At 42.7% G+C, this 17,051-nt stretch overlaps 2 protein-coding genes across 6 annotated transcripts in view; one reads left to right on the forward strand and one right to left on the reverse strand.

Moving 5' to 3' along the window:
* Nucleotides 1-17,051, forward strand: part of DLC1 (DLC1 Rho GTPase activating protein) — a 518,014-nt gene that overhangs the window by 459,403 nt on the left and 41,560 nt on the right. Inside the window, exon 1 of one of the 5 annotated variants that reach the window (XM_069573138.1) lies at nt 12,128-12,595. The exons of 3 other annotated variants lie outside the window; for them this stretch is intronic. In XM_069573138.1, coding sequence (XP_069429239.1) covers nt 12,559-12,595 — 37 coding nt within the window. In that variant the 5' untranslated portion in view covers nt 12,128-12,558. Of the gene's footprint in view, nt 1-12,127; nt 12,773-17,051 lie in introns of those variants that run through there. One more of the 5 variants, XM_069573136.1, reaches the window with a different exon arrangement.
* On the reverse strand, nt 6,179-6,718 carry LOC138431150 (2-iminobutanoate/2-iminopropanoate deaminase-like). Its single transcript, XM_069573371.1, has one exon. It carries the CDS (start codon nt 6,659-6,661, stop codon nt 6,248-6,250), a length of 414 nt encoding a protein of 137 aa, XP_069429472.1. The 5' UTR covers nt 6,662-6,718; the 3' UTR covers nt 6,179-6,247.

A 17,051-nucleotide genomic window follows, 5' to 3' on the forward strand; every position in this document is an offset into this window, starting at 1 on the left:
CCAGTGTTCTTGCCTGCAGAATCCCATCAACAGAGGAGCCTGGTGGGTACAGTCCATAGAGTAACAAAGAGCTGGACACAACTGAGCGCTGAGCACAGCACAATAAAGCATAATACAAACATACCATATATATCTAATATGTATAATTTTTAAGATAAACTAAGGAACAAGCGATAATATCATGTAAGCAACTCAAGGTCATTGATAGTGTCTGTGACCAGGGCAGGAACGTGAGTTGCCTCAACATTCTTTCTTCTGCACATGCATGGACTGAAGGACCCTCACAGTTCATTTTTCTAATTCACACCTGGAGAACTCAGTTGTGACATTCATTGTGGGCTTTTCTAATTTTTATGCCCTTTATTGTATGTTTGTTTTGTCAACCCATGAAAAAGATTATGATAATCAATACAGAAATAGCTGTGAGTCTGGCAGTAGAATATTTGCTTAGGAGAGAGTCAACCTACTCTGGTCTTTCCTGATAAATCTTCAAACATCAGTCTTTCACAATTCATGACTCCTATAGCCAGGGCTATTTTTAAAATGTCTAATGTGTTGTCATTTAGTTCCCCCCAAGCAGCTTAATTCAACTGAATTCATAAAAGAGATAATTGGCTGAATTAGCTATGCATGAAAAGCCAAGCTTGACGACTGACTGCAGCTTCATTCTCCTTCTGGCCATTAAAGTAAGTTAATGATCTGGAGCTGTGTAGGGGTTTCCAGAAATAATACTATAATGGCCAACATGCTGTAGTTAGCAGCTGAGAAAAAGAGCTGTTTATTATTTTTCAGGCAGTCACCCTAACCCATGCCATAGTATTTTTATTTTAAGACGCAATCTGCTATGAAGAAAAGCAACACATTACACCTCAAGTGAACACAAAACATCTCTTTTGTAAAAACAAACTAATGAATGATTTCACACAGATTTTCAAAGCTAAGGAAACTCAATGCCCCTAGGTCTCCAACTTATACACTAAACCTGGAGCCTTTGCAGTAAGTCTTTATGGAGGCCTTACTCTATATATAACATCTATATGTGATTCTAGAGTAAACAGAAAAATCAAATAAGATACCTAGAATATTTCTTTGAGTACATAATGAAACTTATAACTAAAGCAAAAGTCCCACCTGTTAAATGACCTCGCTTTGCAAATTGATTTTGTGTCTTAGCATTTCTGGCTTCAAACCACATTGGGAAAACTACTTAAGTAAATTCCTAGTTAATCATTAAGAAAAACAAATAAGATCTTTGAATTTTGTTTGTTAATTTTTTAAAATATCGTAATTAAGCTTAAAAGGCAGATAACAAACTACTAAAAATATTTTTTATAGGGACAAATGACAAATGGTTAATATCTTTAAGAAAAGACAAAATGCTTCATCAAAAAAAAAGAACAAAACTGTGGGATTAAATAGGCAAATTTTAAAATTATCATTGGTTAATAAATATGAAAACACTCAACCAGTATAACAAAAGGACTGGGCACAAAAAGACAAATACTGTATGATTTCAGTTACATGAGTTGCATGGAATAGTCAGATTCCCAGAGACAGCAAGTAGAACAGTGGTTTCCAGAGGCTGGGGAAAGAAGAATGGGGAATTAGCTGGGGAGGATGACAAAACTCCGGCAGTGGATAGTAGTGAGAGCTAGAAAAATGATGTGAATGTACTCAGTGCCTTTGAACTGTACACTTAAAAGTGGTTAAAATAAATTTTATGTTACATATATTTTACTATAATAAATTAATCCAGTTTAATAGTCAAACAAATGTAGACTTAATGAGATAATATATTTTTGCTTATTAAATTAGTAATGGAAATTATAATGTTATGATGCTTAGCATTGTAGAGAAATGGGTACATTCAAACACTGGTGAAAATGTAAAATAAGTACAGACTTTCTGGATGACAATTTAGAAATATATATCAAATGTCCTAATATCCTTCTACCTCTTAATTCAAAGTAAGTGAATTTTCCTGAAGGAAATTATCATTCTTGGTTTTTAAAAATTTTTATTCAAGAATATCCATTAAAGGAAAAATGGTGAAAAATTTGAAGTTCAATATTGATTAACGATGTGTTGTATATCCATAAGAAGAAATATGAAGCAACTTTAAAAAGCTATATTCTTCAAGTATATGAAGTGAAAGAAAATATTACAAACAATATACACACTAAGATTCCAGTGTTGTACAATAAAGGATCTGTCCTTAGAAAAACAGACTGGGAAGAGAGACATAAAATGTAAAATAAGTACAGACTGGAGATGGTTTACATCTCCAGTTGTCTCTGGTAGTGCAATTATGAGAAGGGTTTTATTTTCTTCTTTATACTTTTTCATATTTTCCAAATTTTTAAACAGCCAAATATTTTATAGTCACAAAAGTTAAATAAGCAAAAGATTAAATATTATTAATTCTTATAAAATAACATTGTCCATCTTCAACTTTCAATAAGTTATTTGCTACAAGCTCAAAAAAAAAAAATCCTGTTCAATTGAGAATAATGTCAGAATAGACAAAGAATCAAAAGCATACCATTAAAATTGTCTAATTCAATGGGAAATTAGGCCATTGTCTTCTGTGGATTCAAAAAGATCCCAATTTTTACTTTTCTCTGGCCTGATGTTTGTGTTGTCAAACGCCACTTGAAAGAATCAGAGCCATCCTTGGTGAAGCACAGATGGAAGTTGGGGGTGGCAGAGGCACCGATTAGGTGTCCTGGGGTCACTTCTCTGCCGTTTTGGGCTGTGAGGCCTTGGGCTGATTAACTATCTCAGCTATTAAATGAAATAACCTTTCAAAGGAGATTCTACTGTGAATATTATAAGTATCTCAGGAAAGCATGCCCACTGGTTTACTAAATCAAGATTGAGAATTCAGTGTGTCCAGCACACCAGGGAGCTGTGGCAGACAGTATTTGCTTCTACTTTCTACCCAAGAGCTTTCTCTTCCAAGCCTTCTCTTTATATTCTGTTTTTTGTTTGTTTGTTTGCCTCTATCATTTACTGGTTTTTAAAAATTGAGATATGAAAATGAGAGTCACTGAGTCGTGTCCAACTCTTTGCAACCCCATGGACTATACAGTCCATGGAATTCTCCAGGCCAGAATACTGGAGTGGATAGCCTTTCCCTTCTTCAGGGGATCTTCCTAACCCAGGGATCAAACCCAGGTCTCCCACATTGCAGGCTGATTCTTTACCAGCTGAGCCACAAGGGAAGCCCCAAATTGAGATATAATTGACATATAACATTATATCAGTTTCAGGAGTATAACATAATGATTCAATATAAGTATATATTGCAAAATGATCATTGTGATAAATCTAGAATAAGTCTAATTAACATCAATCACCACAAATATTATAAGAAGGGTGGCAAGAATACACAGAAGAACTATACAAAAAACGTCTTCACGACCCAGATAACCATGATAGTGTAATCACTCACCTAGAGCCAGACATCCTAGAATGTGAAGTCAAGTGGTCCTTAGGAAGCATCACAATGAACAAAGCTAGTGGAGGTGATGGAATTCCAGTGGAGCTATTTCAAATCCTAAGATATGATGCTGTGAAAGTGCTGCACTCAGTAGGCCAGCAAATCTGGAAAACTCAGCAGTGGCCACAGGACTGGAAAAGATCAGTTTTCATTCCAATCCCAAAGAAAGGCAATGCCAAAGAACGCTCAAACTACCTCACAATTGCACTCATCTCACATGCTAGTAAAGTAATGCTCAAAATTCTCCAAGCCAGGCTTCAACAGTACATGAACTTCCAGATGTTCAAGCTGGATTCAGAAAAGGCAGAGGAACCAGATATTAAATTGCCAACATCCATTGGATCATCAAAAAAGCAAGAGAGTTCCAGGAAAACGTCTACTTCTGCTTTATTGACTATGCCAAAGCCTTTGACTATGTGGATCACAACAAACTGGAAAATTCTTCAAGAGGTGGGAATATCAGACCATCTGACCTGCCTCCTGAGAAATCTGTATGCAGATCAAGAAGCAACAGTTAGAACTAGGCATGGAACAACAGACTGGTTCCAAATTGGGAAAGGAATATGCCAAGGCTGAATATTGTCACCCTGCTTATTTAACTTATATGCAGAGTACATCATGCGAAATGCCAGGCTGGATGAAGCACAAGCTGGAATCAAAATTGCCAGGAGAAATATCAATAACCTCAGATCTGCAGATGACACCACACTTATGGCAAAAAGCAAAGAAGAACTAAAGAGCCTCTTGATGAAAGTGAAAGAGGAGAGTGAAAAAGTTGGCTTAAAACTCAACATTCAGAAAACTAAGATCATGGCATCCGGTCCCATCACTTCATGGCAAGTAGATGGGGAAACAATGGAAACAGTAACAGACTTTATTTCCTGGGGCTCCACAATCACTGCAGATGGTGACTGCAGCCATGAAATTAAAAGATGCTTGCTCCTTGGAAGAAAAGCTATGACGAACCTAGACAAAATATTAAAAACCAGAGACATTACTTTACCAACAAAGGTCCATCTAGTCAAACCTATGGTTTTACCAGTAGTCATGTATGGATGTGAGATGGGACTATAAAGAAAGCTGAGTGCCAAAGAATTGATGCTTTTGAACTGTGGTGCTGGAGAAGACTCTTGAGAGTCCCCTGGACTGCAAGGAGATCCAACCAGTCCATCCTAAAGGAGATCAGTCCTAGATGTTCACTGGAAAGACTGATGCTGAAGCTGAAACTCCAATACTTTGGCCACCTCATGCGAAGAACTGACTCATTTGAAAAGACCCTGATTCTGGGAAAGATTGAAAGTGGGAGGAGAAGGGGATAACAGAGGATGAGATGGTTGAATGCCATCGCTGACTCGATGGACGTGAGTTTGAGTAAGCTTGTGGAGTTGGTGATGGACAGGGAAGCCTGGCGTGCTGCAATCCGTGAGATCTCAAAGAATCAGACAGGACTGAGGGACTGAACTGAAGTGAACTGAACCACAAATTGTTGCAAATTGTTTTTTCTCATGGTGAGAGCTTTTAAGATCTGCTCTTAACAGCTTTCAGATATGCATGTGTGCTAAGTCACTTCAGTCATGTCCGACTCTGTGGATCCTAGGGACTGTAGCCACCAGACTCCTCTGTCCATGGGATTCTCCAGGCTCTATTCTAATGATTAATTTTGTGTATCATTGATATTACCCAAGGGCATCCTTCTTTCATCTTTTCCACTAAAAAAGAGAATAGAACTCAGGTGTCTACAGACACTCAGGCAGGTAATGCTGGTGAGGAAAGCAAGTCACAGTGGTATGGCAAGAAGTGACGAACCCAGGACCCCTCCAGTTGAGAATATTGGAGTGGGTTGCCATTTCCTCTTCCAGGGCATCTTTCTGACACAGGGATCGGGCCCAAGCTTCTTACTTCTCCTGCATTAGCAGGCGGGTTGTTTACCACTAGTGCCACCTGGGAAGCCCTTCAAATATGCAGTAAAATGTTATTAACTATAATCACCATTCGGTACATAACATCCCATAACCTATTTATTCCTGTTCAATTTTGTTTCATCAGCACACTGCCTCTTCTAGGGTTTAATAAATATTTGTTGAATAATAAAAGTTCTGTGCTAGGCTGGATCATATTTGAGGCTTAAGTGATTATCCAGAAAATAGATTTTTACCACCTTTATGCAGGAACAAGGGACTTCCTCCTCTGAACTAAAACTGACTGATAGATTGTTAACCTTCCCCATATTTTATTTTTATTTTTTATTTTTTAAATCTGCATGCTATTTTATTTCCACTAGAAAAATATTACCTACATAAAATTTGGTCCAGTTTCTTCTCCTTTATCTCTGCCATTCAAATTTAAATGCTTTAGTTTTATTCAAGCAAAAATCACATATCTGACATAATAAAATACTTCCCATCATTAAATTAATAGGGTTTAGTTGAATTAGGTGCTTCTTCTTACTTTTCAGGCATAGTAGCTCATCTTTCCTACATGTTATTTCCTTCTACTTTTATCCTGCTGAGTTAACTCAGTAAGGCATGTCTGTTTTCCCACATCCAGCAGTACAAGTGTTACAGAAGTATAATTTGTAATATTAGTAACTAGATTCATCATTAACCTTCAATTCATATCGTTTCCCTTATTATATGGTATTTCCGTAATATTTTCAGATATTTCAACCTTATACTTTCCAACAAGGATTAAGCCATTAGTTTAAAAATACTATGAAATTTCCAGACTAAATAACACTTGGCCCACTTAGAGTGATGCTGTCGTGAGAGGTCCTTGCACAGCTATTGCTTCGATCTCAACACGGTTTCCTTTGGGCAAAGCAGCAACTTGGTAAGCAGCTCTCGCCGGAAAACTACTCTGGAAATATTGTTTGTAGACATCATTGACAGCACTGAAGTCATTTATGTCAGCCAGCAAAACCGTTGCTTTTACCACATTCGTGAAGTCACAGCCTGCTGCTTTCAGAATTTCACCTATGTTTGTAAGAGCCTGTTTAGCCTCTTCTGTCACCCCTCCTGGCACAAGCTGTCCACTTGCAGGGTCCATGCCTAGCTGTCCTGAAATGTAAATGGTCCTGTCGACTAACACAGCCTGACTGTAGGGACCAATGGCCACGGGGGCTTTCGCGGTGCTGATTATCCTTCTGACCAAAGATGACATGGCTAACCCTTTTCCTTTGCTGCCCTTCGGAAACAACTACACAGCACACGGTTCTCGCTCGCGCTTCGCCTCCCTTCCCCATATTTTAAACTTCATGTGTTCAAAAGATGTAGTCAAAAAATGCCCTGACTGAATAAGAGAGCTATCATGTGAATGCTAAGTCACTTCAGTCATGTCCGACTCTACAACATTATGAACTGTAGCCCGCCAGCCTCCGCTATTGTAGGTAGAATTACAAGCAGGCTAAGATTTCCCCTCCTAAACCTTGCTTTTTCTCTTCTTTTACCATCCTATACCCGCTGGCATCTGGGTTTCAAATATTTTGGAAAAGGCTGAATACCAGGGTAAACAGTGGGAAAAGAATCCAGATTTGGGGTATGGAAGCGTCATCATAAATGAATGTTTTAAGGACAACCATTAAATTTCAAATTTAATTATTTCTCTGAATTGTATACTGTTTACAAACTATTTCACTCCTTTCTATTATTTATCACATTTCCTTTGAACAGTAAAAATAAAAAACTATTTCCCACACACATTTCACAATGGTCCATTGAACACAAATTATATTACAACATTCTCCATGTGCAAAAGTCTTTTAGTTCCTGTGGGAGAGAAATAAATTTTTAAAGAGATTGCTTGGCTTGTATCACTAGAGCAGAGGTTTAAGCTAGCTGCCCCAGGGCTAAATGAAGCCCAAAGTTGAAACAGGGATGGGTTTCAATGTTGGTTGGTTGGTTTTTTTTTTTTTAATTAGTTTCCAGCATCTAAAAATTGTGACATGTGGTATAAAAATTTAGAAATCTAGGGGCTCTTGAAAAAAAAATCTTTAAACCCAGGACAATGGGTTGCTGTGTTAACACAAGCCAACAACCAAGTGAGCCTGAGTGGCACTGCCCTCTTGGAGGGGCCCTGGGTTCCTCAACTTCTCACCATCCCATTATGACTTGCTTTCCTCACTGGCATTATCTGCATGACTACCTGTAGATATCTGAGTTCTATTCTTTTCTTTAATGGAAAAAAAATGCAAGAAGGATGTCCTGGGGCAATATCAATGATACATAATATTAATCATCAGGAAAGAGGCTGAAGAATCCCATGGACAGAGGAACCTGGTGGGTCGCAAAATGGACACAACACGGGAATCAAAGGGTAGCCCAGTTAGTCACCCAGCCTTCTGTTTGGCAGTTTAGAAGTTCGCCATGTGATTTGTTTGCCTTGGTAATACAGCCCTTGAACGTGAAAACATCCACGTAAATGACAGGGCCTGGCTATCCTTGTGAATGACTTCCCTGTAATTGATGCTCCAACTGAGAGGAGTGTGGCAGGAAGTGAAGGGCAGCATCACAGGTCCTTATGTCAAATATTTTCTTTGTTGTTGGTTTTAACCTACCGTTGAGAACAGCAGCAGCAACAGTAGCAATAAAACCTAGGGTAATCTGTGATGTTTTTTAAAATATTTATTTATTTGGCTGCATCTTTCTTAGTTGTGGCATGCAGGATCTTTAGTTGTGACATGTAGGATCTATCTCCCTGACCAGGAGCCTCTGCATTGGGAGTGCAGAGTGTTAGCCATTAGACCACCAGTGAAGTCCTTGTGAGGGCTTGTTATTCTCATTTATCAAAGGTGTACCAGAGGACCATATATACTGTGGGCAGGGAAATGAGCTGCCTTATTATGTGCCTCTTAGAGTCTAGTGTTTCAGTATCCAAATCTCATGCCATGCATTGGCTGACAAACCCAGGCTAATGGTGTCTTCCAGTGATAGACAAATGAAACCGTGGTTGATAAGTTGATGGTTAAATGGAAAGGCAGGATGCTGCTCTTTCCTGGGGACCTCTTTCATCTGGAAAGGACCACTGTGTGTTTAGCTCTTAATGACGTCCCCACTTCTTCCTTGTCCCAGTTTGTACCGGTTCCTTAGATACACAAAGGTTGAAATCAAAATCTTGTTTTGTTTTCATCTTCTCCTGCTGCTGCTAAGTCTCTTCAGTCGTGTCCAACTCTATGTGACCCCATAGATGGCAACCCATCAGGCTCCCCCATCCCTGGGATTCTCCAGGCAAGAACACTGGAGTGGGTTGCCATTTCCTTCTCCAATGCATGAAAGTGAAAAGTGAAAGTGAAGTCATTCAGTTGTGTCCGACTCTTCAAGACCCCATGGACTGCAGCCCACCAGGCTCCTCCGACCATGGGATTTTCCAGGCAAGAGTACTGGAGTGGGGTGCCATTGCCTTCTCCTCATCTTCTCCTAGATGGTTATTTAAATACTAATTGCATGGCTTAGTTTGATGTGCCCATTTAGTAATATATAATAATAATGTCTAGCCTTATCAAGTACTTACTATGTGCTAAGCTGTAATATGCATGAGCTTATCAATCTTCATGAAAAACATCATGAGATATGCACTGTTTCAAACCTCTTTTTTCAAAGATGAAGCTAAAGTTTAGGGGCCTAATAATATATTCATCACACAGTTGGTAAGTGACCTATTTCAAAAGTCCTGTTTCAACCACATTCTACAAGTGTAGCAGCTTTCTAAATGTAGCATATCCATTTCTAATGGGAGTAAGAAGTGAAGTCGCTCAGTGGTGTCCGAGTCTTTGCGACCCCATGGACTATAGCCTACCAGGCTCCTCCGTCCATGGGATTTTCCTGGCAAGGGAGTGGGTTGCCATTTCCTTCTCTAGGAAATGGGAGTAAGAATTTAAAAAATAAAATTTGGGATTTGGCCCAGTTCACAGGCTATGCTGTGGAGAAGGAAATGGCAACCCACTCCAGTACTCTTGCCTAGAAAATTCCATGGATGGAGGAGCCTGGTGGGCTACAGTCCATGGGGTCACAAAGAGTTGGACAGGATTGAGCGACTTCACAACAGGCTATGTTAGGAAACCAAAGAATGGAAGAAGACGATGAGATTCAGGGGAGGCTATATGAAAACGCATCACCATGGCAAATGTGTCGGAGGTCACTATTATTTTTAGATGGTGAGCAATCCACGTCACACAAACCTCCAAAGAGATGGAATGAAACAAGAGAAATAATCAAGGAGAAAGAGGCTTCCCTGGTGGCTCAGTGGTAAAGAATCTGCCTGCCAATGCAGGGAACAGGAGTTTGATCCCTGATCTGGGAAGATCCCACATGCCGAAGAGCAACCAAGCCCATGTACCACAACTACTGAAGCCCACGCGCTCTAAAGCCCATGCTCTGCAACAAGAGAAGCCACTGCAATGAGAAGCCCAAACACCACAGCTAAGAGTAGCCCTCGCTTGTTGCAACTAGAAAAGAGCCTGCACAGCAACAAAGACACAGCATAGCCAAAAATGAATAAATAAATGGGCCACATCAAAAGATATTTTTAAAAAATCAAGGAAAAAGGAATGAGACTTAAGAAGAGACAAAAAATATTAACATTAGCCGGTTTTATTCTGGAAAGATGAATAACTTAGTGGCAGATGGTACATCAGGCTTGCACAGACTCTTAGAAACCTAATTTAAGAAAAATACAACTTCAACCAACTAATAATAAGCATTAAGAACCTATTCTGAGAATTGATATGTTTTAGAGGAGAGACTTAGAGTATCTATGTTTTTAAGGTTTGGATTGTTTCTAAACAAGAGAATTTAGTGTATAAGGGAAGTTTAGGGAAATATTCCTCTTTTTCACGTTTTAAAGAAGTATGCACTGCGCACTGAGCAAAGATTTCAAAATGCAAATCTGATCATGGGATGCCTTCTTTCTTTATAGTGGTTTACACTGTTTTTTGCTGTTAAGGATTTTAAAAAATTGTCAACACAGTAGTGTAAGGAATTGAAAGTTCTTGCCTTTATTTTTCCAGTTTCCCCTGAATTGAATTCCCCCTTGCTGGCAGCTGTTTTGAGTGTTCTTCCAGCTCCTGGACTTTAGAGGGACATTCCCTTTTCTTGTTTCTTGGGCCAGGTCGGGTCCCCACTTTTCAGGCCCTTACAGGACCTCTTTCTCATAAGCCCTTTGCTTTATTAGCAGACTAAACTCTAAGCAGGCAGAGGCGGGCCTGCCCTTGCTTATCTTGGGGTCCCCAGCAGCTCTAAGTAGGTAAAAGCCCTGGAAATAACCGTTAAATAGAGGAGCCCCATGCAGTCCCAGGATGTCACTCCTCAGCGCCCAATTCCGGTTTGGATAAATTAGGAAATCAGTGGTGAAATGAGTGTTTTTATTTTGTTTTTGAAGAAATGAGGTGAAAAAGTCATGTATGTCAACTAAGATCCAGCTATGAAATCAATACAGTTTAAACTAATCAAGAGATTAGTTTAAATTCTCCCATTTGTATTTAACCCTATTTGAAAACAGATTCTGCTCCAAGCTTTCCTATCTCCTCCCCTACTTTATATATCCCCATCTAAGACATTATATATATTTCACTGACTTATTTTGTTTATTGTGCATCTTCCCCACTAGAAAGTATACTCCAGAAGGGAAGGGATGTGTATCTTTTTTCTCACTGCTGAATCTCCAGAGCCTAGAACAGTGTTTGGATCATGGTGAATAAATGCTCTGGATGTATTTGTTTAATGAATGGGTTTAAGTTGATGTTTTCTTTACCCAGAGGAAATAGGCAGAAAGCATTGACTAGCCTCAAAGGAAATTTTCATGCAATCTCGATCAGAGTTTTTTTTCTTTTTAATTTTACAGAGATTATAGTCAATTGTAATCTTTTTAAATAAAGCTTCCTTTTATATCAGGGGTCTTCAAATTGCAGTGCACCAGAATCACCCAAGGGCTTGTAAAAAAAAAAAAAAAAAAGCAGATTCTCAACATCAGAGATTCTTATTCTGCAGTCTAGAGTCTGCTCTACCAGTTCCAGGAGCTGCACTGGGTTGTGGCCCAAGAGCTTTGGTTAGGAAACCTTTGGCTCTGGCTGCACACAGACTAGACACGTGGAGTAACAGCCGTCCCTCTCTACTACAGCGTCAGTTACATTCCTCTGTACCCCTGCGCACCTTAGCAATGAATGATGAATGTCCAAGGGACAGGTTGTCCTCTTCCCATTTTACATGTAATGAAACACTGATTCACCCCTCCCTCCCCACCTCGCCTTGGTTCCCAGGAATTTATGCGGTTCCAGTCATGATGAAAGGCAGGATAACAAGTGAAAAAAAAAAAAAAAGTGTGCAAACGTACCAAGAAAAAGATGAGGGAAAGTGTTTCCAGCGTGGAGCCCAGACCTCCCCAGCAAGTAAATGCCCCCAGGCTCCAGCCTTTGCCTTTGCCCCCAAGACCACTAAAGGGAGACTTGTAGGCGCTTCCTCCTGCGGATTTGCCGGCCCGGGGAAAAGCATTCCAGCCCCGGGCGGAGGAGGGACGGGGCGGGGCCTGACGGGGGCAGCGCCAGGGGAGGCCTCGGGCAGTGGCGGGCTAGCTGGGCGGTGCGGGATGAGGGGAGGGGCGGGGCCTGGTAGTGAGGGGGCGGGGCCGGGAGAGCAGGGCGGGGCCTGAGGCCAGCAGGAGACGCTGCTGGAAACCCCGGCGGCGGGGAGGAGGAGACGCGCAGGGTCTAGTTCCTCCCTTCTGGGGTGGGCGCTGCAGGAGGGCGCGGCCTGCCGGCTAGGCGGGAGGCAGACCGCTCCTGCGGCTAGTACGAGGGCGCAGGGCTCCGGTCCCGGCCATGGCCGAACTTCCCTGCGGCAGGAGCCAGCAGCGCTCCCGGGCTTCTGGCTCAGCTCTCTGAGCGCTCCCCCTTTTCGACCTCGGGCAAACCCCGCGTTCTTTCTGGGGTGGCGAGCAAGGATGCTCTGAGGATCGCTCGCAGGGGCGCGCGCGTCTCGGGTGCCGCCGTGGGTCCAGGCGCCGGAGCCAAGCTGCGTGGGGCTGCCTCGATTTCCCCACCGCGCGCCCGCCGTCTCCTGCCGCACTTGATGTGCAGAGAGAAGCCGGACACCATGATCCTAACACGTAAGCTAGACTTGTGCCTTGCCGTCCGGCCGGCCGCGAGAGCCAGCTGCGGAGGGAACCCGCCGCGGAGGAAATGTCACCCTGCCTTGTCAAGTCGGTGCCTGACGTTCTGTGCTTTGGCAGCGCTTTCCGAGGAGGCTCGGAACCGAGTCGCCCGTGTTTCTTGGAGTGCAGGAGGTGGAGTGTGGGGAAAACGAGGGTCGTCGTCCGGGGAGGGAGGTCTTAATCTCGGGTAATGCCGCGGGCTGACGTGCCCCGTGGGCTCTGGGAAGGGCTGCGGGCTGGTGGGGGTAGGGGTGGGGGGCGACCGTAAATGATAAAGTGAAACCCACAATAACTTCCCGCGCAAGCTGGGGGTGCAGACCGGGCTGGGCGGCACAGGGCCGGGCCGGGGTCGCAAGACGCGTAGTCCCTCTGCCCAGCGTCGCTGGCGGTCTTTCTATTCTTATTCTAAATCCGAGGCGGTGGCCTCTGGCTCCGAGGGGGCGCGGAGCGAGCTTCTTTCTACTCTCTTCCCTTTGAGGACCTTTGCAGGGCTCGGCGCTTGCTGTCCTTCACGCTACAAGTCCAAAATCAGCGTTGACTCCCTTGAGAATCTTATTATTTAGGGATATTTAGACTGCGGTGACCCTTGGAAAAAGATACTCAACTGCTTAAAAGTGAGCTTACCAAAAAACTTTTAATTTCCAACCGTTTTTGTTCAAATATTTTAAACACTGGAAAGTAACTCAGGCTTAGCCAGGAAAGTCTTGCTTTGGTGGCTGCCTGCCCCTGGAGAGTACTGCAGCTGTTTTAGCCAGCCCCAAGGCTTGCATGTGGGGCGCTTGCTGGAAGACTGTGCCTTCACGTGCTGGGGCGTTGGACTGGGTTTCCTAAAATGCCCCACTGAGATGCCCACGCCCTTGGCTCCGGAGGAGGCGCCCGCGCGCCGCGAATCCCCGGGGCCGCCAAAAGGAAGGAAGCACAACCGGCGATCTGGCTTTTTCCGTATAGCGAGGCGACGGCCTTTTGGACCCCTGCCCCCCCCCCCCCCCCCCGTGTCCTTGTCCCCACCTCCAGCCTGGCGGACCGAGCCTTTGATCCTTAGGCAGGAGTTACACCTCTGGCCGCGGCAAGCCAACGCCGCCACGTGTAACTTAAGAGTCTCCGCGTGCCTTTCCAGCGCGCGGACCCTGGGTGAGGCCGGCAGGGTGGGAATAGTGGTCTGCAGCCTTCTAGCTGAGTGAATCTGGGAATTGACACTTCGCCGTACCTCCTTCAGCTGCCCCATGGGCGTCATAACTGTGTTTACCGCGCTGGGAGGTGCTGAGGATCAAACGACAAGGGCTGAGCACAGTCTCTGTGATGTTCAGTACCCAGTGTGTGCTAATTAGAGAAGGAGGGAACCCCTGCATGTAGAGTGGAGAAGAAAATATTGCCCAAGCTTGCTTTGCCCCAGTCATTTTACACTCAACTTGGCTAGCAAATGGGTACATTCTTAGGATTCAGAAGCTGCCTTAGTGATTGCCGGTGAGGCGGAGGAATGCGGTCCAGGCACAGCCATCCGTTACCGAAAGATTCACGAGGGCGGGGCATATGACGCATTTGGATGGGAAAAAAAAAAATCATAGCTCTGAAGAAGGCAGAATACCGAGTCTCAGATTACCTTTTTGTTTTTTTCAAAACTCTATTTGCTGAAGAATTGAAGGAAAATAATAGCCCAGCAGAACTCTGGATGTAAATCTATCAGCAGCTCCAAGAGGTTGACTAATTCAGCATCCATCTGGCCTGCAGGCTGGTCCTCCGCAGAGATAATTTGCGGAGCATAAGTGAGAAATTAATGGAGGGACCTAGTGCCATCTTGGCTTGCAGACTGCAGCAGATGGTCGGAGGGGTGCCCTGTAAGTCAACAGTCCCCCTAATAGAACTCAAGTCCTGGGAAATGAGTGTCAAATAGTTAGCAGATGTGCATTCAGACGTTATTTCGAGACGTTTTCTGAGAAAATGTTGGCGATTGTGTGTGTTCTTTTATTGTGGCATGCCAGATTTACAGCGTGGCCCAAACCTGAGTGCGTATTTTTTTCATTAGCACTACTGTTCAGCGTTTAAAATGAAGCACAGCGGACTGACTTTCCCAGCTGGTTTTAAAACTTTGCTTTTGACAAAAACAGATTTTATTTTAATTCATGCTGAGTGACACCTTATACCAAACTGGCTGGAAGCCCAAGACAGAGAGCTGACTTGGTTTCCCTCCTCCACAGAATCGGACTAAGTAGCTTCCAACTTCATCTTTCCCTCCAGTGAATGACAAGTGTCATATCAATGACTTACCTGTGTCTTAACTTCCAAATTGTGGACCTTAGGAGAAACACAACCTCTAACTCCTTAAAGACTGAAAAGCTTAAACAGTTTATTATGGCTAATTGAAGGCAGTATTCCAAGTTTTAATACACTGGACTAATCAAAGGATTTTCCTATAGTTCTGGAGCAAAGGTGAGAGACCGGATGCCCCTTTAAAGCCTTTTTATCTTTGTTTATTTTATTATTGTTCTGTCTTGTAGTTCAAAAACCAAAGATGGAGCGAAATTTCCGGGCGTTTTTACATTAAAGGGGATTGCTTGGTTGCTTCTGGAAAATATAGCAGATTAATGGAAAAGCATGTTATGATTAAACAGTTTATCACTGTGAAGTGACAAATGTAGATAGTAGTTAAACTCTTCCTTGTAAAACTAGTGTGGGTCTTTAAGAGGGTATGGGAGGCCCCGGTGAGATGCTTTCTAATCAGAGGCTTGGTGGGATTCCAAGAGGTGGTTTCAAATACAAAAATAAGTACTTGGGTTTCCCTTGGTGTCCCCATGGAGATTTTAAGCCATGATGCAACATTCAAATGAAGGTGGTATTTTTATGGCTTCGATGGGTAAATATGCAATTTGAAAATATTCAGGGGAGGGTGGTTTGGTTCAGATGAATGGGGCATCCAAAGTACAGTGGGTGAAGTGAATTGTACTCTTTTGAAGAGAGCCTTGTGCTGGACAGGATGGTCCAGTATTGTAAACACGATTTTCTCATGCTTAGCTCCCCTTCCTAGCAACAGGAAGACGGAAATGAGGCCATGCAAAAAAAAAAAAAAAAAAATGACTCTGAAGGTTCTAGACAATACTTGACCCACCCTAGCATTCACTGTGTACAACCAAAGGACTTGTAAAAGTAAAAATAACTTCAGATGTTTCCCCTTCCTCCCTGGACATTGCCAAATTGCTAAAGACCAAATTCTCTGTGCTTTAGAACATTACAGCACAAGCAGGCTCATGGTACAGCTGAGCCTATTCTTGAAATTATAAAGCAGGCCTGGGCAGAAGAGTGGTTTTCATTTGTAAAGTTGACTTAGTCTAATGCTTACAATGATGTGAGTTGGAATCCGGTGGAGGAGAGAGAGTTTAATTTCTAAACGGAGTCATTTCTCTGAATGTTCATTTTAACAAGATTACCTCTAATGTACTTTGGCGTTGTGGGGCTACAATACAAGGAGTAATCTGCATAGCATGCAGGACATCAAAAATTGACCTTGCTGTGGTGGCGCAGGGCGAGGGGTGGGCGGTGGAAACTGGTGTTCAGCCATAAGATATAAAGGTCCAACGCTGTGTCCTAAAAGCACAGTGCCAAGTGCCTCTTTTCCATGGCTGTGAAATTAGGAGGAGAATGCTTTTCTGGAGTGGATTTTCAGAGTTGTCTGTGTTTCCGATTGTGTGGCCATTGTGTAGAGAGGAATTCCAGAACTTGAGGATAATTCTTAGTCTTTTTAAGGAGGACAGTGCTGTAGAGTTAAAATACGTTTTTATAGGAATAGATGGTGGAGGGAGTATGATCAGTGGTGTTTTCTTTCCACCTCAAATGAGTCAGAAATCTAATTAATGAGAAAGGGCTAAGATTCCCAGCTGAGAAAGCCTCTTCCTGACTGCGTTTTTCCTTGTGGGAGCCTGTGTTATTGTTAAGGATTATCATCATCAGTGATAAGTAAGTCTAGTTCTGCTGGAACTTCTTTAATTGGGTCTCAACATTTTTTTTTCACTAGCTATTTCCTCCTTGCCATCGTAATTAACAGTGGGTAGGAATAAAGTATTGTGTTTTTAGCCTATACCTACATACATGTATACGTCTGTATATATGTGTATGTACATGTATATATAAACATTTTATAGTTTCTAATAAGCAACAGTCAGCCTTCTCTAGTGTGGATACTTCTTTTTAGTTTTTATAAAAAATACATACTTTTTTTTTAATACATAGACTTTTAACAGAATAGTAGCGACATTATGTATGCGCGCTCAGGCATCGCAGTCGTGGCCGACTCTTTGCGACTCTATGGACTGTAGCCCACCAGGCTCCTCTGTCCACAGGGATTCTCCAGGCAAGAATACTGGAGTGGGTTACCATGCCCTCGTCCAGGGGATCTTCTTGACCCAGGGATTGAACCCAC

This window comes from Ovis canadensis, chromosome 26 (genome assembly GCF_042477335.2).
Source record: "Ovis canadensis isolate MfBH-ARS-UI-01 breed Bighorn chromosome 26, ARS-UI_OviCan_v2, whole genome shotgun sequence".
NCBI classification, from domain to species: Eukaryota; Metazoa; Chordata; class Mammalia; order Artiodactyla; family Bovidae; genus Ovis; species Ovis canadensis.

What these genes read in the sequence shown, in the direction of transcription:
- LOC138431150 (XM_069573371.1), bottom strand. Translation starts at nt 6,661, where the DNA reads ATGTCATCTTTGGTCAGAAGGATAATCAGCACCGCGAAAGCCCCCGTG.